Source organism: Mauremys mutica, unplaced genomic scaffold (assembly GCF_020497125.1).
Source record: "Mauremys mutica isolate MM-2020 ecotype Southern unplaced genomic scaffold, ASM2049712v1 000170F_np12_subseq_2783730:2963042_obj, whole genome shotgun sequence".
Taxonomy (NCBI): domain Eukaryota; kingdom Metazoa; phylum Chordata; order Testudines; family Geoemydidae; genus Mauremys; species Mauremys mutica.
Window position 1 is genome coordinate 952 of NW_025422869.1, and position 27,090 is coordinate 28,041.

At 65.7% G+C, this 27,090-nt stretch overlaps 1 protein-coding gene across 2 annotated transcripts; it reads right to left on the reverse strand.

Moving 5' to 3' along the window:
- Positions 1–564: 564 nt before the first annotated feature.
- Positions 565–23,941, reverse strand: LOC123356994 (serine/threonine-protein kinase LMTK1-like). 2 transcript variants are annotated; one of them, XR_006575481.1, is made up of 12 exons: positions 23,807–23,913; positions 22,106–22,224; positions 21,001–21,088; positions 19,940–20,073; positions 17,780–17,864; positions 15,665–15,786; positions 14,739–14,888; positions 10,789–14,278; positions 10,331–10,484; positions 7,246–7,482; positions 5,887–6,361; positions 565–5,450 (listed from the first exon to the last, which is right to left on the reverse strand). XR_006575481.1 is itself a non-coding variant. In XM_045000251.1 (11 exons), the coding sequence occupies exons 1-11, from the start codon at positions 23,900–23,902 to the stop codon at positions 6,333–6,335; spliced, it is 4,704 nt and encodes a 1,567-aa protein (XP_044856186.1). In that variant the 5' UTR covers positions 23,903–23,941; the 3' UTR covers positions 565–6,332. The 2 variants fall into 2 exon arrangements, 1 of the variants encoding a protein (XP_044856186.1); XM_045000251.1 differs by having other exon boundaries at positions 565–6,361; positions 23,807–23,941.
- Positions 23,942–27,090: the final 3,149 nt, after the last annotated feature.

The window sequence follows — 27,090 nt, forward strand, 5'->3', positions numbered from 1 at the left end:
GGCTGCACCATGTACCCTGAAATTACTATTTTTGGAACAGTAATTTATGAGCAATAAAACCCACAAATCCTTGGCCTGAGTGCGTGAGTTTTCTTTTCTTTTCCTTGTGAAGTTGGTGTGTCTCTTGCAGCTGGGAAGGAGCAGGGCTTTACAGGGCTGTGGTTCCCCTTCTTTGGGTGCAGCTGTTCAGTGCCAGGGTCAGGGCACGTTAGCAGCAGCTGGAGGATGCAGCAAGCTCTGCTCCACAACACAAGGAGGAGTTTTTTGGTTCTAGTGTTAATGATCTACAGCCAAACTGCTTCCTTACCAACCTGCTTTGAAAATGTTACTTACCAACTCTAGAGCTGGGTCTCTCCCATATCCCCTCCAGCTCCCCCAGGGGAGGCAAGGCCAGGCCAGGCTGCAGACAGTTTGGGTTAGAAAATGTAATGCCTCCTCCCAGCCCAGTTCCCCTAAGCCAGGTTAATGAGCACTGCCCTGCACAAGTGCCTCTGCTCCATGCCAGCTGCCCTGGCCCGCAGCCTGCCCAGGGGAATGATGGGCAGAGCAGTCTGGTTACACTATTTTAAAAACTTTATTATTGGCCCAATGATATTTGACACACATGCTGGGAGCTGTATGGAAATCCGCACTGATAAAAAATACAGCAATTATGACCCGTATTGATAAAATATACAATGTAATAATAGCCTTTAGATTTAAAAAAAATAGCCAAGATGCAGCTCTGGCCTCATCCTGCCCCAGAGGCAGGTGCTTTTGACTCTATAGACCAAACCCTGGGGCTCTGCCCTTTGCTTTCCCCATAGCCACAAGGAAGGAAGGGGAGATGAAAAGGGATTAATGGTTCCTGCCTCGCTCAGGCTGCTCCCAGCACAGTTATTAGCTAACCTCCCCCCGGGACCATGCTTTGGCCTTGGGCACCTTTCAGGCCTATACAGCCAGTGGCATGTTGCTCTGCAGAGCAGGGCCTTGGCAGGCTGCTGCTAACAGCCACCGTAGTGCAAACCTTACCGAATGCTGGAAGAAACCCTCCAGTGCCTGGCTGGGGAAGAGCGCATGGGCAGCTGGTTACTCTGGGAGCTCCCCTGGGGCTGATCTTTGCTGCCCCTGTTCTATGCCATGGGGCTCCCACACCCCAAAACAGCTCCTTCAATACATCCCCCAGTGCTTTGCCTCGCACAGCCCCCCGCCTGTGAGCTGTGTCTTGAGGGGACACTAATTCAAAAGATTTACTCCTCCAGGGGAAGAGAAGCAGCAGGAGGCAGCTTGCAGCTAAAGCAGTGCCCTGGTCTAGGCAGTAACTAACCAGCTGGGGTTGTCCCTGAAGGGCCTAGTCAGGGTGGGATCACACAGCAGGAGGGGATTTTAGCTCCTCTTCAGCTTGCCTCTGCTCTCTGCTAGCAGGGAGGAGACTTGTGCAAATGGTAAGCAAGGCACGTGCTTGCTGCACCACCCTGCCAGGTGCCCTGTGGGGGAGGTGGGTGTGAGAAGGCTACTGCTAACATACACAGGCTGTCAGTGCTCCAGGGGCAGCCTTACATGGGTGAGCAAACAAGCGAACCAGGAAAGAAGTTTAAAAAAAGGGTTAAAATACAAATGGCTCATGGGGCAGCTGCAGGATTAAAGCCCAAAAGGCCAGGAGAGTCAGGCTGCAGCCTGAGGAATACAGGTGCTGCTAGCCAGGGGAATACAGGTGCGCTAGGCCCTGCTTGTCTGCAAAGGGAGTGTGAGCAGGTGACAAGACCCTATGAGCAAAGCCAGCATCAGTTGGGGCAGCAGAAGATGCCTTGAAGGCTGGGCCCATCACCCTGGCTAGGAGGTGAGGCCCTGGTCGTTAAACACCACACCAAGCTGACAGTGCAAGAAACCACCGGCTTAATGTTCATCGGTGCTTTAATCCATCCCCGCTCTCCGGCTTTGCAGTCACCTTAGCTGTTCCAGCCTTGATGAATATTTAAGAGCAGCACATGGCAAGACCGTGTGCTGAATAAAGGGTCCTCAGGCAAAGCTAATGGCTGATGAGTCTTTTCACTGTTATTCCGCCTACGTCGTCCCCCGTGCAAGGCAGCCAGTGGCTCCTGCACCACTTCACGCCCACGTGAAGCACTGAATTGCAGTAAGCTGCTTGAGTGGAGGAAGCGAGGGGGCAGGAGCAGCAAGGAGGAGAGAGCCCATCAACTACAGTGCAGTCCTGCTTACAGAGGGCTGCTGGCACGTGAGTCAATATTGCTAGACAATAAATGGAGCTGCTAATGCTGCACTCGGCCGCTGGTGCTCCAGCGGTTTCTGACCAAGGCAAGGGCCAGGAGCAACACAGCTGCTCAGTGCTTTGAGGCTGCAGTTAGCTCTGGCATTCACTGAACATGTCCAGAGGTGACCATTTAGTTCCACTTTCAAATGGCCTTTGACAAGGTCCTACACACGGGGCTGCTAGATGCTTGGGGGAGAGGTCCTGATGTGTGAGCAGCAAAGTGTTGTCATGGCACAAAACCTGGCGAGGCACCTGCCCGCAAAGAGCAGCTGTGCATCACGGCACGCAGGTACCAGCAGGGGGCCTGACAGCACGCTCCTGCGGCCGGTGAGGTGTAAGATTTTAACAAGCAGGCGAGGGGGTGGGTGTGAGCAGGGAGGTAGAAAACTGTGCCGCTGACGTGAGGTTCTTTAGTCAAGACGGGAGAGGAGTGTGAATGAGACCTACACAAACCAGGGGAACAAGCTGACAAAGGCAAGGGGCTGGAATGCACATTGGCAGCAAAAAACATTAAAGGCCCCGTGCAGTTCGCTGGGTGCCAGAGTAATTGGAGCAACTGAGCCCAGGGCGCCGGGCGTCGGTGACAGCAGCCCCCTGGCCAGCTCTGCTAGCACCCCGGCAGGCTGCGTCAGGCCCAGGCTAGAGCAGCAGGGCTCAGACTCCGATGCCGCGGGTAGTAAACTGTGGGTCAGGACCCCAACATGGGTTGTAACCCCATTTTAATGGGGTCGCCAGGGCCGGCATTAGACTTGGTGGGGCTCGGGGCTGAAACCCTCAAGCGTTGCCCCACTCCCCCCCTCCCGCCCCGGGTGGCAGGGCTTGGGCGCGGGCTCCGCTCCCCCTCCCGGGGGCGTGCGGTAATTTGTGTTGTCAGCGGGGAGGGTGAGAGCTCCTGCGCTAATGCCCTACTGGAAGTCCATGGGGGTGGCTCCATCTGGAGCCTCTGGGCAGTGCTCATTACACTCCCAGCACCTGGGGCAGAGGGGCCGGAGGAGGGCCAGGAGAACGAGGTGGGGCCAGGAGCAGTGCAGCTTGGGCCCTTAGCATGGAGCCAAATAAGAGGGGCCAATGCTAAGTCTCTACACTAGTAACTGGTCTAGTGACGCGAGGGCTTGGAACAAGGGCCCATCCCAGCGTGGAGAAGTCAAGCCCACTAACCGGAACGATTTGCTGCACACGGCGAGAGTAGCCTGTGGCCCTTGACTATGGGTGCAGTCACCATTAGTGCAGAGGGATGGTGCCAGGGCCTCTGCCGGTCAGAGCCCCACATGGCAGGTGGGCGGGGAGTGTATTCTGTGCAGGGCCGTACCTGCACCCTCCCAGCCAAAGCCGAGGGCCCGGTCTCTGGGCTGGCCCATACAGGGCCCAAAGGAACGGTCACTGGGATCGGGGCTGCACATCCACATATATGTGCATCCAGCAACCCCCGTGCCCCACGTAACAGGAGGGGCTGAGGCTGCTAGTCCAACCCACGGCCTGGCAGAACATGCTGGGCTGAGTGAGCGGGGCGGGAGGCAAGGCACAGCAGCTTAGGGCCGAGTGGCACTTGCAGAGCTCCCACCGCCCATCCAAACGGTGACTGTGCAAAGGGCAGTCCCTGCTATCCCTCGCACCAGAGCGAAACAGGGCCCGGGACCTCAGCCTGACCCTGCCAGCCTACTGAAGCTCCCATGCCCTGCAGGGGAGCCATGCATCGCCCCAGCAGTGTCACTCCAGAGGGGACAGGCCATGCAGGGTGCCGGGACACTGCCAGGTGAACTAACCCAGCCAGGAGCAGCGGGAGGCAAACAGCGCTAGGAGGGTGGGGAGGGGGAGATGGAGGGAGAGGTTAAAGTGCTTTCCATGCCCCAGTCACAATCCAACAGCGAAACGCAGATGGACGTGAGCGCCAGCGGCTTTGCCAGCATCACATGGGGGTGGGGGTGGGGGTGTGGGCAGGGTGGGGGGGCTGAGCACGGTGCCTGCTTTGCTGCCTCTTAATCTCTGCCAAACGCACAGCACTGCCCAGGCCCAACAGGAGCGAAAGCAAAGCAAATTCAAAGAGAGCTGCCACACGCACACACCCCCACCTCCCCAAAGTCGGCAGGCAGGCAAGGACAGTGACGGGGGGGCTGATTTCTCACCTCAGCATTTGGTCTATAGGCTCAAAAGGAAACAACCCCCTGATTTCGAGGCTGCTCTCTGCTCCATTTAGTCTCTTTTCCTTCGGGAAGGCAGAATTGCACAATTATCCTAAGCCTCGAACTAATAAAAATAAAAAACAACAGAGACCTCACCCCTCGATAAACTCTTTACATCTCTTTGGCAACAATAACTTACAGCACATTGGAGTTAGTTCAGTCGACAGCAGGTTTGTTCAGTTTTACAAAAATAGTACAGCTGGCAGTTCCTCTGCTTAGCTACACACCTGACGCCTCCCGGCAGCACACGGCTACCAGCTCTCCCGACACGCACCATCTGCTGGGATGCCTGGCAGTCTGGCACAAAACCGCCCCTGAAGGCCTTGCCCGTTGGCGCCAGGCACCATGCTGCCAGCCCCATTACCAAGGAGAGCACTGGGCTCCCACTCCCTGGCCTTGCCCTCCATTGCACAGGGTGCGATGCCAAGAAGGCTCCACTTACAGGTGCGAAAGGAGCGTGGGCATATGGGAAAACCCTGCTGTGTAGCAAACACAAACACCTTAGGGTACAGCTCTCCCTCAGGGATGAAACATGGCCAGATAATACTACTTAGCACTTCCCAGAGCACTTGCTAGGCATTAAGGCTGCCATCCTCACATCACCTCTTGCAAGGCAGGGCAAGCAAGTATTATCCCCATTTTACAGCTGGGGAAACGGGGGCAGGGAGGCTCAGTGACTTACCTAAGGCCCCAGAGGAGTCAAGGGAGTGAGTGGCCAAGCTGGGAATCCCAGCCCAGCCCTGCCCTTGGCCTGTACCAGTCTACTCAGCTATAATTCTGGGGCAGGCAGGTGCCGCACCTGGGCTCCAGTGACACTAGAAGACAGGGAGGGCCCCACACAGGGAGGACACAGCTGGGAGAAAAGCAGGTGGGGGAACACGCCAGCAGGGAGCTGGGAGGACAGGGCAAACAAACTGCTCTTACTGAGCTGCTCCCAGCTCCTAGGGGGCTCTTACCAGATGCCCTGCGGGGGAGCCGGAGATCGGCGGCAAAGGGCAAGCGCTGTTAGCAAGAGAGTTCTGGAAAAGTAAATCACAGAGAAATAAATGTCAAGAGCTTCCTCTAATCAGCAGTGATCAGCCTAGGGCATGGGCGTTTGGTCTCCACCCAGGCCGTCTCCCCCGCTTTGCCACAGCTCTTTCCCAAGCCAAGGCACATGGACTATCTGTGCTAGGACTGCGCTGCCACTGCCGTAGCTACTGCTCCTTCCTGACCTCGGCTGTAACCGTCCTGAGCCCTCCTCTCCCAACAGCTCCAGACGCAGGCGGCAGAACAGTGCTTAGAGGAGAGGCGAGTGAGAGATTACAAACACCCAGCAGCAAGGAGGAAGACCATAACCAAAGACGGGCAGTGCCCTGTGTGACCAAAAAGCCAAGTGCCCGTGCAGCAGAGAGCATGGGTGGAGTGCCCCTCCCATCTACTGACGTGAAAGTGCAGGAATGCCAAGCTCCTTACATGTCAGGCAGCCCGGAGAGCACAGGAACAGGGCAGCCATCACCGACAGGTGAGTCTGGACTCTTCTCAGGAAGCCGGGGGAGAGGGGAGCACGACGCCACGAGGTGTGAGCTGCTGGGTCGCAAAATGGCCAAGGTGGAGACTCAGTGATGTTAGCAAGGTCACAGCGCTACCCTTTAAATGCTATAATTTATATATGTATATTTATACACGCACCCACCCACCCACGCAAACGCACGGTCATCACCAACCGCCTCGCTGCAGCGCCACCGGGCGCGATTCCGGCTAGCAGCAAACAAAATCCTTCCGATAAAATCTGCCTAGAAAAATAGAGCAAGGTCCCAGGAGCCCGGGGCCTGCGCCCGGCTCCCGTCCTTCAGCCTCTCTCCTTGGCCCCGAGGCCGACACCGACACCAGGAGACGTCCAAGCAACCATGTGGGCAGGCTCATTCTCTGTCACCGTCTTCACTGCTGCCTGGAACAGAGACAGAACAGGCGGAGTTCTCAGCACTTTAGGAGCCAGCCCACAGGACTGGACATGTCACCTCGACAGACCCATCCCACCCTAGCTGGTAAGGCTGGCGGCCTACGCTGAGTACAACACCGAGGGGCCAAGGCCACCACTCCCAGCCAACAAGGGGAAGCGCCTTTGTGTGGTAGGGGGCGCTGACATGGCCCAGGCAGCCGCCCTAGAGGGCTTAGGGCCTGGAGAGGAGAGCCTGATGTCACAGGGACAACATTCCAGCTCCAGTTCCCAAGCTCAGCCGAACAGCTCATTTAGACAAGCAGGAGCGCTGGGCCACACTGCTACTTGCTGGGCAGCATGCAGCCTGCATGAGGGCCCACAGACACAGTAAGAACTAATAGTACTTAGTACTGGTGAGTTCAGACATCAGCTCCCTGAGCAACGCAGCATGGTGGGCACACCCATCTCATACATGGAGAAACTGAGGCACGGGGGGGTGCAGTGACTAACCCAAGGTCACTCAGCAAGTCAGTGACCGAGATGACTGTAGAACCCAGGAGTCCTGGCTCCTAGTTCTGTGTATTCCCTCCCTAAGCCTGCAGTACATCTACAGGCAACGAACTGCCTGATTTGGTGTATGGAGCCCCCTAGGGGAGAGGGACTTGCCAGTATCAGAGTTTGAGTGAACTTCAGGCGTTCATGGCTCCCCTTCCGCGTCCAAACCACCCCACTTTGCTTCCTATAATGGATCCCAAGGCAATTAGCTGGGTCCCGGGCTGCAGGCAGACCCAGCCACGCACGGCATGCGAGCCAGAACAGCTCAACGAGAGATTGCTGCAAGTCTCATCACTCCCAGCTCCCTATTGGGCTGAGCACCCAGCCCCAGTCCTCACCTCCTACGGACTCTATGTCCGAGTCAGAGACGTGTGTGATGGAGAACCTGGACACCGGCGCAGGAGACACGGTGAACCGGGAGAACTGGATCGGTGGCACCTGCTTCTGGACTGGGACCAGCGAGGGAAGGCTGGGGACGGCCGAGACCGGCATCACCGGCGTCACCGTCAGTGAGGACATTAACGATGACTTCACGGGCATGAGTGGAAAGTCATCATCCCACTCGAATCCACCGCCTGGAGCAGACAACGACCACAGTGACACATCAGGGATCAGGCCCATTGCTACTATGCCCAGTCCTGCCACCCCCTCAGCCGGGCCTGTCGCTGCCGCGCCTGCCGCCCCCTCGGCCTGCTGGCCCTCTGCGGGGCCTGTCGCTGCCGCGCCTGCCGCCCCCTCGGCCTGACGCCCTCGGCCGGACCTGTCCCTGCCGTGCCCGCCACCCCCTCGGCCTGCTGGCCCTCGGCCGGGCCTGCCGCTGCCGCGCCCGCTGCCCCCTCGGCCGGGCCTGTCGCTACCGCGCCCGCCACCCCCTCGGCCTGACGCCCTCGGCCAGGCCTGTCGCTGCCGCGCCCGCCACCCCCTCGGCATGACGCCCTCTGCAGGGCCTGTCGCTGCCGCGCCCGCCGCCCCCTCGGCCTGACGCCCTCGGCCGGGCCTGTCGCTGCCGTGCCCGCCACCCCCTCGGCCTGACGCCCTCGGACGGGCCTCTCACTGCCGCGCCCACCGCCCCCTCGGCTTGACCGCCCTCGGCCGGGCCTGTTGCTGCCACGCCCACCGCCCCCTAGGCCTGCTGGCCCTCGGCCAGGCCTGTCGCTGCTGTGCCCGCCGCCCCCTCAGCATGACGCCCTCTGCAGGGCCTGTCGCTGCCGTGCCCGCCAGCTCCTCGGCCTGACGCCCTCGGCCAGGCCTGTCGCTGCCGCGCCCCCTACACCCTCGGCCGGGCCAGTCGCTACCGCGCCCGCCACCCCCTCAGCCTGCTGGCCCTCAGCCAGGCCAGTCGCTACCGCACCCGCCGCACCCTCGGCCTGACGCCCTCGGCAGGGCCTGTCGCTGCCGCGCCCGCCACCCCCTCAGCCTGACACCCTCGGCCGGGCCTGTCGCTGCCGCACCCGCCGCCCCCTCAGCCTGACACCCTCGGCCAGGCCTGTCGCTACCGCGCCTGCTGCTCCCTCGGCCAGGCCTGTCCCTGCTGTGCCCGCCACCCCCTCGGTCTGACACCCTCGGCCGGGCCTGTCGCTGCCGCGCCTGCCACCCCCTCGGCATGACGCTCTCTGCAGGGCCTGTCGCTGCCGCGCCCGCCGCCCCCTCAGCCTGACCGCCCTCAGCCAGGCCAGTTGCTACCGCACCTGCCGCCCCTTCAGCCTCACCGCCCTCAGCCAGGCCAGTTGCTGCCGCGCCCGCTGCCCCCTCAGCCTGACACCCTTGGCCGGGCCTGTCCCTGCCGTGCCTGCCGCCCCCTCAGCATGACGCCCTCTACAGGGCCTGTCGCTGCCGCGCCCGCCGCCCCCTCGGCCTGATGCCCTCGGCAGGGCCTGTCGCTACCGCGCCTGCTGCCCCCTCGGCTGGGCCTGTCGCTACCGCGCCCGCCGCCCCCTCGGCCTGACACCCTCAGCTGGGCCTGTCGCTGCCGCACCCACCGCCCCCTCAGCCTGACACCCTCGGCCGGGTCTGTCGCTACCGCGCCTGCTGCTCCCTTGGCCGGGCCTGTCCCTGCTGTGCCCGCCACCCCCTCGGCCTGACACCCTCGGCCGGGTCTGTCCCTGCCGTGCCCGCCGCCCCCTCGGCCTGACGCCCTCAGCCGGGCCTGTCACTGCCGCGTCTGCCACCCCCTCGGCCTGACGCCCTCAGCCGGGCCTGTCGCTGCCGCGCCTGCCACCCCCTCGGCATGATGCCCTCTGCAGGGCCTGTCGCTGCTGCGCCCGCCGCCCCCTCAGCCTGACCGCCCTCAGCCAGGCCAGTCGCTACCGCACCTGCCGCCCCTTCAGCCTGACCGCCCTCAGCCAGGCCAGTTGCTGCCGCGCCCGCTGCCCCCTCAGCCTGACACCCTTGGCCGGGCCTGTCCCTGCTGTGCCTGCCGCCCCCTCGGCATGACGCCCTCGGCAGGGCCTGTCGCTACCGCGCCTGCTGCCCCCTCGGCCGGGCCTGTCGCTACCACGCCCGCCGCCCCCTCGGCCTGACACCCTCGGCCGGGCCTGTCGCTACCGCGCCTGCTGCTCCCTCGGCCGGGCCTGTCCCTGCCGTGCCCGCCGCCCCCTCGGCCTGACGCCCTCAGCCGGGCCTGTCGTTGCCGCGCCCGCTGCCCCCTCGGCCGGGCCTGTCGCTACCGCGCCCGCCGCCACCTCAGCCTGCTGGCCCTCAGCCAGGCCAGTCGCTACCCCACCTGCCGCCCCTTCAGCCTGACCGCCCTCAGCCAGGCCAGTTGCTGCCGCGCCCGCCGCCCCCTCAGCCTGACACCCTCGGCCGGGCCTGTCCCTGCCGTGCCTGCCGCCCCCTCGGCATGACGCCCTCTGCAGGGCCTGTCGCTGCCGCGCCCGCCGCCCCCTCGGCCTGACGCCCTCGGCAGGGCCTGTCGCTACCGCGCCTGCTGCCCCCTCGGCCGGGCCTGACGCTACCGCGCCCGCCGCCCCCTCGGCCTGACACCCTCGGCCGGGCCTGTCGCTGCCGCGCCCGCCGCCCCCTCGGCCTGACGCCCTCAGCCGGGCCTGTCGCTGCCGCGCCCACCAGCTCCTCAGCCTGACGCCCTCAGCTGGGCCTGTCACTACCTTGCCTGCTGCCCTCTCAGCCTGCTGTCCCTCAGCTGGGCTCATCATTACCGCTGTGCCCACTCCCTCTCTCAGCCTGTGGACTCTCAATTCGAGCTCCACCCTTCACAGAGCGCCCACTGTAGTCCATATGGATTCGCCTCCAGATTCTCTGGGGCCTTGTGCTAGTGCCACCTGATGCCCGCTATGCCCAGGGGAATCAGGCCTGGAGGGGGCAGCCTGGAGGTGGCGGGACAGGTGCCCATGCCCAGAGCCAGTGGCAGTTATACAGCTGAGTCCCTCCCCAGCTCTGGGCGCTCTGCCCACCACAAGTCCTCACTCTCTTCAGAGGCGTTGCCATCCGAGGAGTCGTCCGATGTGCTCAGTCTGTCCACCGGGCTTGTGGGACTGGTGCTGTTGCTCTGCACGGGCTGCGGCGAAGGTGCCGTGACCTCTGGGAATGTCTGGTCGCTGAGCTCCCGAGTGGGACTTTCCTGGACATTAAAAGACACCTTGGAAAATCACCCCATAAAGACACATGCCCGAGAGCCAGGCAGTGATGACGCTGCCATCCCAGGTACTCCAGTCCGTGCCCTCAGGGGCCTGGCATCCACTGACTGGGAAATGGATGGAAGCCCCATGTCACAAAGGCCTCCCCAGTCTCCCCAGCTCAACTGGGCTGGGATGTGGAGGAAGCTGGGGACAGAGCCCTGGGATGCCCTCCTGGATGGTGCCCGTCTGCTGCCCTCCTGAGCTCACTGCACGGGAAGGCAGCGACTAGGGCCCAGGGCTGCTCACCTGATCAAAGAGGTAGATGGTGACATCGTCGTAGAAGGACACAGCCTTCTTCTTCCGCTCCAGGTCCTCGCAGAAGGTCTGGGACAGCAGGTTCGGCATCTTGAGCAGGCTGCGCAGGTTTCTGGCGCTGTGGCTCTCAGCCACCACAATGGGCACAGCAGCCGGCTCATCCTCGCTCTCCTCACTCTGCTCCTGGATGTTGTAGCAGCGCAGCTCCTCGTCCGACTCGTCGCTGTCCTCGGTGTCCTCCTCCTCGTCCTCAGGCTCCTCCCGCCGCTCAGGGCCGGGTGGCCGCAGCTCCGCGTTGGCCTGCCGCAGAGAGAGGTCCAGGGACAACTGCCAGCCCTGAGCTAGTGACAGCTCTTCTGCCAGGGCCCTGCCAGGACCCTCCTGCGCTTCCCTTTCTGGGGCCACTTGCACCCCTAGCTCCTCTAAAGGGTGCTCCGGCCCCTCAGGCTCAGAGCTAGGAGCCACAGCCTCACCCAGCAGGCCTGAGAGCCCCTCCTGCACGAGTTCTTTTTCACCAGCTTTGGCCAGGACCAGCAGGGCTGGGCCCTCTGGGCTCGTTACCACAGGAGACAGGAAGAAGGACTTGGATGGCACAGACTCTGCTGGGATGCTGGGGATGGAAGGGCACTTGTTCCAGGTCGTATCTCTGGAGCTGTCCGAGTCTGGACTGTGGCCTGCAACTGTCTCCTCAGCCCTGGCGGCACCTCCCAGCTCTGGCTCTGGGTGGACAGCCTGGACGCTCCCTTCCCCAGGACTCACCACTTCACCTGCCATTGAGAAGCCTACACCAGGAGCTCCAGTCCCCATGGTGCACACAGCTCCCTGAGGGCTGTCGGGGGTGTCGCTGGGCTGGAGTGGCTCCTCCCCATCACTGTTTTGGCTCGGGGAACTCCCCAGGCCTTGCGCATCCAGCTGAAAGCACCCCGCCTCCCTGTCCTGGGCTTCAGACCCATCGCTGTCCTCATCCTCCTTGAGGTACCTCTCCGCGTCGGTGTCATAGTCTGAGAAGTAGGCCGAGTCACGGTACGGGTTCTTCTCGCTCAGGCCGTGAAGCTCAGCGCTGAAGGATGAGGAGAGGTGCATCTCTGAGGCCACGCCGTCCCCTTCGCCCACCGCCAGACCTACGGGTGACTTCCCCAGGTGGGTGAAAGTCTCTGGCTCCCTGGGCTCATGCGGCTCCTTTAGGACAAACTCCGGGGACTCATAGTTCTCGGTGTCATAGCCGCTGTCCAGGGCCTTGGGCTGGCTGGAGGGGACGTAGCTGGTGGGGCTGAAGACTTCGCATGAACTGGCTGTGGATGGGATGTCGAGGGATTCTAGGGAGTCCGGCGTCCCCACCTGCTTCTGGAGCGACTTGAAGGATGCGATCACGTCCACTCGTTCCACGTAGTCTCCGGAGAAGTCGGTGAAGACACCAGACGTGAGTTCCGCGGTATCTTCATCGCTGCAGTCATCCATGTCAGGGAAGCTGGTGCTGGAGAAGGTCTTGTCTGGGGTCCGGTCCAGGTCACTTGTGATGCTCTTCCCACTCTCCACTGCAATGTCTCCGGGCACTTGGCCAGCTGCCTCAGAGGCCTCTGAAGGGATCTGGGTGCAGTCTGCACAAGGGTTGCCCTCTGTGTGGGCATACGGGACAGCCCACTCCCCAGGACTTAGCGGGAGGGCTGCCCCCTCAGCCAGCACAGTGGTGCTCTCAGATAGCTGGCAAGCTGCCCCTGCCTCGGCATGTCCCATATCAACAGGCGCTGATGGATCCATACCCTTTGGCTGTGGCATTTGGGCATGGTGATTCCCCTCCCCTCTCTCAGCTTGTCTCGATGCTGTGCTGGCATCATCCAGGCACGTTTGGGCTTCAGCTCCGGCTGAGGAGTCTGTAGGGAGCGCTGCACCGGAGGCACATTGTGAACCGGAAACGCCTGCCAGCGCTGTGTCTTCCAAAAGGTCGAAAGCGGGTGAGTCACGGCTCTCCCAGTCTCCCAGGCCGTGGGGGGGGGAGGAGGAGGAAGAGGAGGAGGAGGAGGAAGAGTCCTCTTTATTGCTCAGGGTCCTGCGCTGCCCAGGATCCAAGCAGCAGCTGTGGTTCTCAATGAGCGGCTGGTCCCGCAGCGCTAGCCGCAAGTCCTTGACCAACGGGCTCCTCCTCTCCTGCAAGGCGTCCCTGAGCTGGGCCTCGTCGCATGGCACAGAGTCCAGGGGCTCAGCCATGAGTCCCCGGAAGGTGATCATGTGGCGGTAACACCAGCTGTCCTTGGCAGGGGGCTCGCAGGGTGGAGGAGGGCAGTTGCTGCTGTTGTTGTTGGCCGAGCTGTTGGACGTCCAGTGCTGCCTCTGCACTGCTGCGCTCACATCCTCCGGGACCAGCCCGCTCGCGCACTCTCTGCTCCCGCACTGGGGGCTGCCGCACGGGCTTTCCTCGCCCAGCTCCAAGGTGATGCAGTCCAGCCTGGAGCCCTGAGGCCTGCTGGCCACCTTCTGCCCCACACACTCCAGCAGCCTCCCTGTCAAGGGGGCTGGGTGGGGTTCCTCATAGCCGGGGGGGCCGTAGGCACAGTTCACTGATGGGGAGATGCCCAGAGGATCCTCAAAGATGTTCTTCTGGAAGCTGGGGACCTGCCACTCCTTGCTGCCGGCCTCCAAGGGCTCCTCCTCCAGCAGGTAGTGGTCAGCGCCATCGCCTGGGGATGGTTGGTAGTACGGAGGCTCCTTGCTGTGGCATTGGTAGGAGTAGTAATCGGGATGCTCCCAAGAGCCCTCGCTGGGCGGGGCGTGGCCCAGCAGGGGTTCCATGGTCAGGGAGACAGTGGGGCTGTTATCTGAGTCATATGCACCACTGTCCTGGCCCCCCTTGGCTTGCCAGTGGGACCCCTTGGCCGGGGAGCCGTACTCACAGTCGGGGCTGTAGGAGCACATGGCGTAGTCCAGCTCGGTGCGACCCTCCGAGGGCCCTTCGATGCGGATGTAGTACTCGCTGCTGAGCGAGGGGCTGTGGGCGCCCAGGATGGGCACCACACTGGGCGCGTGCAGGTTTGGGCAGCCCTGCTGCTTGCATTCATAGCAGGACGGCGAGACGCCGAGGCTCAGCCGTCCCATGGAGCTGGTGGGGTAGTACAAGTCCTGGTACTGGGCGGCACTGCTGGGGCTCAGGGCCCCCGTGGGCACCTGGAAGCACTCAGCCTTGCTGGGCTCCCATTTGTACTCGAAGTTGAGGCCCTGGCTGGTCTCCATGACAGTCAGGACGTCGTCCCCGTCCGAGTGGAAGCCTTCGGCAGAGAACTGCTCCAGCAGCGGGAAGGAGGAGACCTCGGTGCCGCGGTGGCTGGTGCTGGAGCTGCTGTTGGGCTTCATGGAGTTCCAGCGCCTCTCGAACTCCTCCTCTGCCTCCGTCGCCCCCTTGGCACACAGGTAGGAGAGAAGCAGGTGCACCTCTTCCGCCGTCGGCCTCTGCTCGGGCTGCAGCCAGCAGAACTGCATTACCTCGTACCTGCGACACAGAAGGAGACTGGAGTCCGTCCCTGCACAGCGCCCCCGCCTGCCTGCAGCCGCTCTGGCAGGACCCTGTGGCTGCATGCTCCCCAGCCCCCATCTCCCTGCCAACCCCAGCAAGAAGGCGACTTTCCACCAGCCGGTGAGAGGGCGGCGGGGCATGGGCACACGCCCACCCTTTGCCTGCACACGGCGCCGCCATGTGCGTTCTGACTCACTGTTCGGCAGGACTGCCCCCGCCCGGCAGATGGCACCGGGCCCCTCAATGCACCCCTGCCCAGAGCCAGCCCAGGCGAGAGGAACCGGAGGAGAGGAAGGGAGGGTGCACAAATAGGAGAGTGTTCGGCAAGCATGTTGCTAACGCAGTGGTCCGAGGCCCAAGGCAGGCGGAAATCTGCCACCCTCCGGCAGCACCTGGCAACTCCACCCCACCCCGGCGTCCCCGGCGTGCTCCTCACCAGCGCTCAGACAGCAACAGCTTTAGCTGGGGCTTGGGCAATTTGAGCTGCTGCTCCTTGATGGCGTAGGTGAGCACCTGCCGGTCGGAGTAGCGGTAGTAGGGCTGGTTGCCCAGCTCAAAGAGCTCCCAGATCGTCACGCCCAGAGACCTGCAGAGACAGGGACGAGTGTGTGTCGTGGCAGCACGGCGGTGGGGACAAGTTCAACCAACAGCAGAGAGGAAAGGCCAAGGGAGGGACATGACCCATCCACTGGGGTCAACAGGCCAGATCCCCACCTGGTGTGAACAGGCCCCGCTCCACTGGGGTCAACAGGCCAGATCCCCACCTGGTGTGAACAGGCCCCGCTCCACTGGGGTCAACAGGCCAGATCCCCACCTGGTGTGAACAGGCCCCGCTCCACTGGAGTCAACAGGCCAGATCCCCACCTGGTGTGAACAGGCCCCGCTCCACTGGAGTCAACAGGCCAGATCCCCAGCTGGTGTGAACAGGCCCCGCTCCGCTGGCCTTATGCCTGTTCACACAGCTGGGCATCCAGCCCTGGACTCTCAGATTTTAAGGGCAGGTGGCGGCAGTCAGCTGACCCATGCTGACTTCCTCTAGAGCTCTGGCCTCAGACCCTCCCCAGCCACTCCGCCCCCAATGCCACCCTGCCAGGGGCTGAGGCCATGCACAGGCCTTTGTGACTCTCCAGGAGGGGAGGCCCATCCCCGGCTGGGTCCATATGGGAGTGGCAGCCCTGCCCTGTCCCCCGCCCCACACCCCAAGCCGACCACGAGGCACTGACACATCCTGAGCAGGGACACAGGCCCGACTCACACCCGCGTGCTGGCTGAGGGCTGGGCCTGAGTCACTTGCATACAGGCTGGGGGCGGGCAGGGGCTGCTGGCAGCCTGGCACCTGCCCCGCCTGGGCCCTGCGCTCACCAGACGTTGCTGGATTTTGTCTGATCCACTATGAGCAGGTTGCCGTGCACCTCGTCGATGAGCTCGGGCGCGATCCAGCGCAGCGGCACCCACAGCTGGTCGGCCGTCACGAAGTAGTCGTCCTGCCGAGCATGCGGGGTCAGCGCGAGAAGAGAACGTCAACCTACGCGTAGGGGGACCGGCACCCCAGGTGTGACAGCAGCACCCCCCAGCCCTGCCGCCCCGGCCCCTCGTCCTTCCCTTCCCCCAGCCCTGCTGCCCCGGCCCCTCCTCCTTCCCCCCAGCCCTGCCGCCCCGGCCCCTCCTCCTTCCCCCCAGCCTCGCTGCCCCGGCCCCTCGTCCTTCCCCCCAGCCCCGCTGCCCCGGCCCCTCCTCCTTCCCCCCAGCCCTGCCGCCCCGGCCCCTCCTCCTTCCCCCCAGCCCCGCTGCCCCGGCCCCTCCTCCTTCCCCCCAGCCCTGCCGCCCTGGCCCCTCGTCCTTCCCCCCAGCCCCGCCGCCCCGGCCCCTCGTCCTTCCCCCCAACCCCGCCGCCCCGGCCCCTCCTCCTTCCCCCAGCCCCGCTGCCCCGGCCCCTCCTCCTTCCCCCCAGCCCCGCCGCCCCGGCCCCTCGTCCTTCCCCCCAGCCTCGCTGCCCCGGCCCCTCTTCCCTCCCTTCCCCCCCAGCCCCGCTGCCCCGGCCCCTCCTCCCTCCCTTCCCCCCAGCCCCGCTGCCCCGGCCCCTCCTCCCTCCCTCCCCCCCAGCCCTGCCGCCCCGGCCCCGCTTCCCTCCCTTCCCCCCAGCCCTGCTGCCCCGGCCCCTCTTCCCTCCCTTCCCCCCCAGCCCTGCTGCCCCGGCCCCTCCTCCCTCCCCCCAGCCCCCTGCTGCCCCGGCCCCTCCTCCCTCCCTTCCCCCCAGCCCTGCTGCCCCGGCCCCGCTTCCCTCCCTTCCCCCCAGCCCCCTGCTGCCCCGGCCCCGCTTCCCTCCCTTCCCCCAGCCCCCTGCTGCCCCGGCCCCTCCTCCCTCCCTTCCCCCCAGCCCTGCTGCCCCGGCCCCGCTTCCCTCCCTTCCCCCCAGCCCTGCGGCCCCGGCCCCGCTTCCCTCCCTTCCCCCCCGCCCCCGGCTGCCCCGGCCCCGCTTCCCTCCCTTCCCCCAGCCCTGCTGCCCCGGCCCCGCTTCCCTCCCTTCCCCCAGCCCTGCCGCCCCGACCCCGCTTCCCTCCCATCCCCCCCCAGCCCTGCTGCCCCGGCCCCGCCCGACCCTCTGCTGCCCCCCAGCCCCCGCTGCCCCTCCCCCACCCGGCCCTCTGCTGCCCCCCATCCCCCACTGCCCCCTCCCCCACCCGGCCCTCCACTGTTCCCCCATCCCCCACTGCCCCTCCCCCGCCCGCCCCTCTGCTGCTCCCCATCCCCCGCTGCCCCCTCCTCCCAGCAGTTCCAATCCCTCAGGGCTGAAGTGACCTCCCCAAAGGCTCCAGCAGACAGTAACTTGCCCTGGAGGCCAGGCGGAAGCAGGTCTCCAGGACTCAGCGGGCAGGTGAGGTCTGAGCTGCTGCGACGCCCAGGGAGAGGAACAGGCTAGCAGCCGGGATCTGTCCCCTCCCGCCCCTGCCCCTGCCCCTGCCCCAGCCCCTGCGGGGAACTGAAGGCACAGCCGCCCTGGTCCCTGCTGGGCTCTGTTTGGATTAGGAGGAGGGAAGGAGGCAGGGCATTGCCAGCTGCTCTGTGTGGGAGAACCCCCCCCCCCACCGAGTCAGAGCAAGCAGTGTCTGCCCTGCCCAGAGGGGGAGCGTAGGAGGCTCAGAAATACCCATACCCAGGCCCCTCTCTCCAGGAGGAGGAGAGGAAACAAGCAGAGCTCCGAAAGCCCCATTCCCAGGACACTGGGAGCCTCCCGCATCAGACAGATGAGGAATCCCAGGTGCTCAGAGTAACCAGCCCAAAGGGACCCAGCAGCCAGGGCCTGGCCCAGGGCTCCCATCCTCCAACACCCCCTGCTCCCGGGTCCCTGAGCCCCGCTGGAGTTGGCAGCGCTGGGCCGGGAGGATGCCTTGGGCCTGAGCCCAGGTCATCCCACAGAGGCTGGGCTCCAGCAGGTGCCGAAAGCCGCCCCCCAGCCCCACCCCAGCCCAGACTTACTTTGTACTTGCAGTGAGCCAGGCCGTAGTCCCCGACTTTGACAGTCAGGTCAGCAGTGAGTAAGCAGTTCCGCAAAGCCAGGTCGCTAGACAAAGGAAACGCACAGCTGCTGTTACACAACCCCAGGCCCGCTGGGGCGGTGCAGTGGGGAGGTCACACACGGGTTGGGGTGAGGGTGCCGGGCAAGCAGCAGCCACCCAGGGCAGAGGGGCCTCAACAACCCGGTGGGGAGACGGGGGGGGGGGCATCAGGGTTCTGGATTTGAACCCGTCCCGTGGGGGGGTGAGGAGGGAGCTGGGCCCAGACTTTGGCCAGAGACAGCAGGGCTCAGGCTGTAACTCACTGGCTATTGCGGGGCATTCCAATCACCAGGGAATTCGCCGCCTCCAGCCGGCCATCCCGCCGTCAGACTAAGCCAGGCAGAATGGAGATTGCCTGGCAACCTACCTCGGCCATTTCCTAACCTGCCACTGTGACACGCGCCTCGCAGCGTGCATGAGTGTGTGTGCACACGTGCGTGTAGGTGGGTGCACACATGTATGTCTGTGTGTGGGTGTATGCACATGTGGGTGGGTGGGTGGGGATGAGCGTGTATGCGTGGGGGGGGGCCACGGGTCTATGAGCACGTGTGTAGGTGGGGGCGTGTATGGGGAGGGACATGGGTGGGTGGCAGAGCGGCTGTGTGTATGGGGGGGGGTGTAGGGGGAGGGGGGCGAGGGTGTATGCATGTGACCCAGGCAGGACCCGTGGGGAGCTGGCGCACACCAGGCATGGCTCATGGCCTGTAGGTGGCTGGTTCGAGCCCAGCTCGGCAGGGATGAAAGGCGTCCCGACTAACGGCGCTGGTGACCTATGCGAGATGAGTCTGGGGGGGGTTCCGGCTCACATGTCACACTCGCTGCTGCGCTTTGCGCCGACTGGCAGGCTGCGTGGAGAGGCCAGGAGTGCGTGGGCCAGGGGGTCTGAACTGCCCCCGGGACCCCAGCTCCCGCGGGGCAGGAGAGGAGTCCGGGCAGCTGGCTCCATTCACCACCAGGCTCCGTTCACCAGCACGAACTAGCGACGGGGAGGCAGTGAGCACCCAGGAACTGCCGCTGGAGAGCAGCGCTGGAGGCACCGGTTCCCACCGGGTGGTGGGCAGCACTGGAGGCAGAGGCAGTGAGGCAGGGCCCCGCCCGAGGCTCCAGGCAGCGCCCCCCAGCGCAGGGCCCAGGCTGTGGCAGGCGAGAAGGATCCGACGGCCCCAGAAGCCAGCGCTCGCCCTCTTCAACAAAATCACTGATGCTGGAGTCTCCGTGTGCAACTCACTCAGCACCAGGATATTGTTGGGGAGGAGAAGCCAGAGGGCGGCGGGTGGAGCAGGTTTGAGGAGAGGAACCCCGGAGTCCTGGGCGAGTGGCAGTGCCATGCTGTGCTGCTACGCTGGGGTGAGACCCTCTCGGCCCCCAGCCAACGGGTGGGTGTGGAAAACCACGGGCTAAAGGGGCCGTTGGGAAAGCCACATGCGACACCGTCCGCCCACCTGCCAGGCTGGGGACCGGACAACTCCCACCCCATGCCCACCCCAGACATGCCAGGCTGAGGAGCAGCCATGCCCCCAACCCTCTGTCCCCCCCTCCCCTGTTAGCCTGGACCCCCCCCCCCCCCCCCGACATGCCAGGCAGGGGACTGGACACCCCTCACACACACCAGGCCAGACCCACTGGCAGCCCCTCTTCCTGCTTGGCCCATGTCCTCAGGGAGGGGGCGCCAGCCCGCAGGCCTCAGCATGGGAAGCACCTTTACTGCAGTCTCTGCTCATAGCCTGAGCCCAGGGGTGTCACGGGCCCAGCAATCCGGGGATGGCACCCGAGGGGGCCCCGAGCCTTGGTGATGGCGAGGGAGTCGGATGAGGCTGCATAGGGTACCGGGGAAATTACAAGGCCTTTCCAGCTCCCCCAGCCCCCCTGCCCCAGTCCCCACTCCTACCCCCTCCTCCCCCCGCAGCCCTGGTCCCCCTCCCCACCCAGTGTCTAGCTCTCCCAGGGTGCATACCCTGCAGGGAGCTCATGGTTTCTGGAGCCATGGGTGGCGGGGGACAGGGGCGGGCGATGCTCAGGGCCCAGCAGGCAGGGAAGGGGAGTGTCCGTGGTTCCCCCTCCCCCACCGGCCCAGCCTTACCTGTGCACATAGTGATTCTTGTGCAGGTGCAGGATGCCGCATGCCACTTCGCAGGCCATTCGCTGCAGCGTGAGGGGGTCGGGGGCCATGGAGTCGGCCACCTGGCAGCTCCGCAGGTAGCCCTTCAGGTCGCCCTGTCACGGGAGCAGCAGCCGTCACCGTCCCTGAGCCACAGCCCGGCCTGCCAGTGTCGAGGTCTCTGAGCCCCTCCCCGCTCAGTGGCCCTGTGCCGTCCTTCCCCAGGGAGACCCCGAGGGCCCCACGCACCATCTCAAAGTGGGGAGCAGCCGGGAGCAGAGCTGAGTGCACAGGGGAGCGAGGGGGCGTCAGGGCAGGGGAAGAGCTGGAGCAGAGCAGAGGCCCTGGCCCTGTACGTGTGTGTGTGGGGGGGGGGGATATACCTCCCCAGTCCCCTGCCCACGAGCCACAGGCAAACACCCACGTGGGGGGTGGGACGTGGCACAGGGGGCACATGCCCACCAACCACCTCCCCCCATGGGTGCTCTCCCCACATGGGGCTCAGGGGTCTGGGAAACCCAGCAAGGCTGGGACTGCCCCATGCCGGCAGGCAGGCAGATCCCCTGCGATCCCGGCTCCCCGGCGTGAGCCGCATCACCCCAGCCGCACGGGGAGCCTGCCAGCACCGGACACTATGGGGATCACGTGGGGGCCTCTCAGACCCCCAATACCAGCCTGGGCCTTGTGCTGCCTGCAGGGCTCCGCCGTGGCTGTGAGCCGGCACGAAGGGCTCTGTGGAGCTGGGCTCCAGCCGTGTTCGCTCACTAACCCTGCTACCAAACGAGGGGCAGGCGGCCCCACCCCGCCTGGCAGCCCCCTCACTGTAACCTGTGGCTCAGCACAGGAAATGAGCCAGCCCCGAAGCTGTGGGGCGCTGAGATTCACGAACGCTGGGGGCAAGCGGGGCCTGAAATAACCTGCTCTGGACACGGCGTTTGCTGTCCAGCCCCTGCGGCAGCAGCTGGGCCCGGGGGAACCCGCAGGGGAGAGCCCAGGGGGCACCTGGGCCTCAGAGGGAGAAGGGTTTAAAGCAGGCGACGTACCAGCGGGCAGAACTCCATGACCAGCAGGTAGGGCGTCACCTCGGCGCACTGGGCCAGGCACTGCAGCAGGTTTGTGTGCTGGAGAGCCCTGCGCAGGGAGGGGAGAGAGCAGCGGAGATTTCAACCAGGGAAGCAGGGTTGGGACAACTTACCTGTCATCTCTGGGCTGGGCAGGCAGGGGGCTGCGGGTCGGGCTGCAGGGGCACCGGCAGAGCTGTGTGCGGGGAGCCCAGGGCTGGGCTAGCAGAAAGAAACCTTTTCCGAGAGCTTTCTCCTTGTCACCCAGCCCGCACAATGCGTCACTGGCGCAGCAAGGAGCTCGCTGCGCCGCGCCCCGTCCCCACGCCAGGCCTGGCCGGGCAGAGAACAAATGGGTACCGGGAAGTGCCAGCCGCCCCAACGGGCCCCACAACAATAGGGTGTTTGTTCATCTCTCAGTGCAAAGTTGACGGCTACGCCAATCCCAGCCCCCACAGATCTGTCGATGCGCCTCAACCCCAACCCGCAGTGCCCCCCCACCCCCCCGATCTGTGAGTGCTCCTCAATCCCAGCCCCCCAGCTTCGGCAGGCCTGCTCCTCCCACCCCCAGACCTGTGAATGCTCCTCAATCCCAGCCCCCGGCCGGCCAGCTCCCCCCTGCCCACAAACACACTTCCCTGTCCATCCCAAGCCGCAGCCCCCTGGATTAGTCCAGGCCTGGACTCTCGCCCAGCTCAGCCACCCCTCAGTCCTGCCCGGCTGATTCGTGCAATGGTTTGGGATGGGACCAGTTTGCTCTGTTCTAGGCCCAGACCCAACGTGCTGCCCGTGACCGGAGCCTGGAGACCAGGACAGGCCCAGACGGTAGCCACCCTCAGATGGTGGCTCAGGGATGGCCAGTGTGGGAAAGGGCCTCCCCGCGCCACGCTGCCGACTCAGCCGTGGCGGGGAGGCACCCCTGGGAGCAGAGCACCAGAGGCTTTGGCTCCACACTGGCAGGGAGGGACCCAGCAGTGGGGCCATCCCCAGAGCCCTTCCCTGGGGCAAGGGAGCCCTTTCCTTGCATGGCAGAGACACCAGGGCTCGAGCGGGTGCTGTGCTGGCAGCAGCAACCCCGGGGGCCTACCTGTACGGCTGGGCTTCCTCCAGGAACTGCATCTGGGCCTGCACGCTGGCGCTCACCTTCAGCTCCTTCACCACCACCTGGGTGCTGCTGAGCCCCAGGTTCACCTCCCCCAGGAACACCTAGGGACGGCAGCACACGTCAGCCCTGCGCCCCCATCCCTGCGCCCCGCGGCACGTCCCCTGCCTGCCCTCACGTCTCTGCACCCACGTCCCTGCGCCCTCATCCTGCGCCCCGCGGCACGTCCCCTGCCTGCCCTCACGTCCCTGCCCTCACGTCCCTGCGCCCTCCTCCTGCGCCCCGTGGCACGTCCCCTGCCTGCCCTCACGTCCCTGCGCCCTCGTCCTGCGCCCACCTCCTGCGCCCCGCGGCACGTCCCCTGCCTGCCCTCACGTCCCTGCCCTCACGTCCCTGCGCCCTCCTCCTGCGCCCCGTGGCACGTCCCCTGCCTGCCCTCACGTCCCTGCGCCCTCGTCCTGCGCCCACCTCCTGCGCCCCGCGGCACGTCCCCTGCCTGCCCTCACGTCCCTGCGCCCTCGTCCTGCGCCCACCTCCTGCGCCCCGCGGCACGTCCCCTGCCTGCCCTCACGTCCCTGCGCCCTCATCCTGCGCCCACCTCCTGCGCCCCGCGGCACGTCCCCTGCCTGCCCTCACGTCCCTGCGCCCTCGTCCTGCGCCCACCTCCTGCGCCCCGCGGCACGTCCCCTGCCTGCCCTCACGTCCCTGCGCCCTCGTCCTGCGCCCACCTCCTGCGCCCTGCGGCACGTCCCCTGCCTGCCCTCACGTCCCTGCCCTCACGTCTCTGCACCCACGTCCCTGCGCCCTCGTCCTGCGCCCACCTCCTGCGCCCTGCGGCACGTCCCCTGTCAGCCCTCACGTCCCTGCCCTCACGTCCCTGCGCCCTCGTCCTGCGCCCACCTCCTGCGCCCCGCGGCACGTCCCCTGCCTGCCCTCACATCTCTGCACCCATGTCCCTGCGCCCTCATCCTGCGCCCACCTCCTGCGCCCCGCGGCACGTCCCCGCCTGCCCTCACATCTCTGCACCCATGTCCCTGCGCCCTCGTCCTGCGCCCCGTGGCACGTCCCCTGCCTGCCCTCACGTCTCTGCACCCATTTCCCTGCGCCCCATGGCACATCCCCTACCTGCCCTCACATCCCCACCCTGCACCCATGTCCCCACCCTGCACCACGGCCCCATGCCCCGCAGCACGTCCCCTCCCTGTGCCCACGTCCCTGTGCCCTGTCCCCTGTCCCCTGCCTGCCCTCACATCCCCACCCTGCACCCATGTCCCCACCCTGCACCACGGCCCCATGCCCCACAGCACGTCCCCTCCCTGTGCCCACGTCCCTGTGCCCTGTCCCCTGCCTGCCCTCACATCCCCACCCTGCACCCATGTCCCCACCCTGCACCACGGCCCCATGCCCCACAGCACGTCCCCTCCCTGTGCCCACGTCCCTGTGCCCTGTCCCCTGCCTGCCCTCACATCCCCACCCTGCACCACGGCCCCATGCCCCGTAGCATGTCCCCTCCCTGCACCCCGCAGCACACCCACTCCCTGTGCCCATGTCGCGGCCCGGAGCCCACAGCACCATGCCCTGCGCCCAACCCTGCTGCCGGGGCGAATCCCGGCCTGAGCTGGCGTCCCTCGGGGAGCCCTCCCCGGGCACAGCCCCCCCCCCCCCCCAAGAGAAGGACGTGCTCACCTTCCCAAACCAGCCGTGGCCGATCTCCTTCAGGTAGAGGAGGCTGTGCCGCCCCAGCTCCGTGGACTTGAGCAGCTGCACTGTAAGAGAGCACATCCAGCTAGCTGGGCATCAGCGCGCCCGGTGGCCCGCCCCACCCACCCGCCTGCCAGCTTAGCCGCCTCTCCCAGCCGCGCCCAGCTCGCCCCCTCCTGCCGTTCGGCGCCAGGCCCCGTGCAGCCTCACGGTGGTCATCCATCGGCCCTGCGGCGCTGTCCCCTGGGCTCCGGCTGGCAGAGGTGTGGGCTCAGGCACGGGATGGCAGCATTGTCCCGGGAGCAGCCGGTATCATGGGCGGCTCCAGCCCCTCACACCCTGTGATATGGCACTGGGCGGAGCTGCACTCCAGGGGAGTCGGCTAGTGCCCCCGGGCGGGCAGCAGGTGTCAGTTGTGGCTCCCTGCTGGCGTTCCCCACCACGGGCTGGGAGCCGTCTGTGCCAGCGGAACAGCCCTTTCCCGCTGAGCTCTCCTCAGGCGGCAGCAGGTGGGGGGGCTGCCCCTCCTCCCCCAGTCCAGCTGGGAGGTCCAGGAACCCGCAGCCGGACAGGAGGGGGGGGGGCGAAGTCAGAGCGAGCAGGCGCCCTGCGGCCCAGCCCAACCACCCAGCCAGCAGCTCCGGGGCATCTGGGATTCAGCCCCCGCGCTCCTCCTGCCCAGCCCTGCCCGGCACTCCCTCCCTCCCCGACAGAATCCCAGCATTCCAGACCCACGGAGGGCAGCAATGGGCCCATTGTTGGGCAGCACCGCTCTGGCCACGCCAGACACTGGGGCCATTGTCCAAGCCCCCATGAGATCAGCTGGGGGAGCACCCGGCACAGCAGCAGAGAGGGGCAGGGGGTGAGGGCAGCCTCTCTGTGGCAGCGTTTGCTGGCTCCTTGCCCCGCCCGGCGAGCTCAGAATTCCTCGCCCACTCACAGGCCTGTTTACCCCAGCCAGGGGGGCAGCACCAGGGAAGGAATTTGGGGCCGTGGGATGAGCTCAGAAAGCGCCTGTGTCTCCAGGGGCCTGTGCCAGAACAGGAGCCCAGTGTGACCTGCCTGCCCAGCGTCCGAGCTCCCTGTGGCAGAGGCCTTCCCTTCCCCAACCTGCCCGGCCCGGAGTGCTACGCTCAGCACCGGGGCTGGTGACCCCGGGCTGCTCCCCTGCACTGGTGCTGGAGAAAAGGCCTGGGGGATGCTGGTCAGAGGGGGCGACAGGGCCCCCGGGGCCGGCTGCTCCCCCCCTCGCCGCTAATGGGCCAAGACCAGCTCCTCCCGGGGCATGTGGCTGGGCTCCTGTGATCCCTGCACTCCGCAGGGCGAGCTTCCCCCCAAAAGCAACCCTTTATCCCAGGTGTGTCCACCAGGTGGTGCCACTGAGCCACGGGCCTGGATGCCGGGATTCCCTGCCCCAGGCAGGGGCCAAGAGCGCCCTCTGCAGGTGCCAGGCAACCTCTGCGTGCCAGCGGCTCGGGCGAGGACAGGCCCCAGTAGCCCCCGCCAGCTCTGCTCCCCTGGGTGGGGGCTGCAGGCACAGTGACTCCAGGGAGCCTCCTCGGAGCCAGCCATGGGAAGGGGCTGCTGGCCGTGGTCAGTGTCTCTGCCTCCCGCCCCCAGAGCAGAGACGGCTCCATCCCCACCGTGTACATGGCAGCCGTGACCATGGCGGGTGCCGGCCAGACCCCGAGGCGGCTGCGGCCCCGCTCCGTCGTCAGGACGGGGAGCGCTGTCCTGGCAGGGAGACGCCACGAAGGCTCCCAGGGAGCAGCAGGATTCGAAGCTGCAAGCCACTCGGGAACTGCAGCCGCCCAGCCTTGCTCCGCCGTGCAGCTTACCTGAGCGCCCTGGCTGCTTGGCCATGGGGAGCGACACCTCGGTGAGGGGCAGGATGTAAACCTCAGGGCCATTCTGCGTGGCCGGGGACCCCTGCACCGAGAACTCGGTCACGTAATCTTCTCCCTCAGCATTCTCGAACTCCTGGCCCAGGCACAAAGCAGAGGGCAGGGGGTCGGCAGGGGCAGATGTGGGCACAGCACACGCACACAGAGCTGAACACACCCGTGCACCCTCCCCACATACACACACAGCTTCCCTGCCGCGCCCCCGCCCCCCAGCACGCCATGGAGCTGGCAGGAGAGGAGAGAGGTGAGGAGCCTGCCACGCCCTGCCTCACACGCTTCTCTCCCTTGCCTCACGTCCCACGCCCAGCAGGTCTGTCAGGCTGTGGGCTCCTCCTGGGTCCCTCGCGTGTTTGTACAGCGCCTGGCGCACCTTGGGGGCTGCCCAGCCACCCGTTTTCTATTGCACCCACGCAGAGCGGTGGCCCCACCAGGCCTGCTCACCTGCTCCCCACACAGCCACGTGTCTGATGCAGAGCCCTGGCCCTGAGCTCACTGTGAGCCCTTGGCGCTGCACGTGGAGTGCATCCCCCACCAGGGCTACTGCCCAGCCCCCCAGGGCTCGATCTCAGCCGCCTCCCCCCATGGTCTCTGGGGGCAGCTGCCGAGCGCTGGGCAGGGTAGCAGAGCCGCTCTCTGCCCTGTGCCCTCACGAGCACCCTCCAGCGCTGCCTTCGGGGCAGGGGGCGGGGCAGGCCGGGGAGACCCCCCGGGGAAGGGGAGTAGCCAGATTGCCCATCACCCCAGCGGGCGTGTGACCCTGACCCTGGCACACACGAGCTGCTGCAGCATGAGCTTAAGGGCCAGACAGACCCACATGGGGCCGGGAGAGACTCCAGCCCCCCAAGGCTCCGCCCGTGGCACCACAGGGCTCTGCCCACCCCACGTCTCTCTCAGAGGCCTGTCCCAGCCCCATGGCCCTGCTCTCTCTGTGCAGCCCATGGGCACCCTCCCTTTACCTGGCTGTGTGCCCCAGACAGCCCTTCGGGCCTGACGGCTGCCTCCGTGATCAGCCAGGACACGGCGAGCATCTCCCCTGCCCCGCCCCGCCGCAGCTGTCACCAGCCTCATGGTGCCTGGGGCTCGCTGCTGTGCCACGTTCGGGGACTTGCTGGGCCACGGGGCAGCGTCCGGGCTGGACACAAACCCTCTCCCTGCTCCTATATAGGCAGCGTGGGGGGCTGAGCCGCCTCATTGTTCCTCTGCAGGCTCCGCAGGACGGTCAAGCCCGCGGCACAATACGTGCCTCTCCCCCCCCCCCCCCACCAGCTGGCTTCCTCGCTCGGGCGCCACGAACCTCCACAAAAATCCCAGCAAACAGAGAAAACTGTTCCCCAGGCACATTCTGTGCGGGGCGGTCACGGCCCC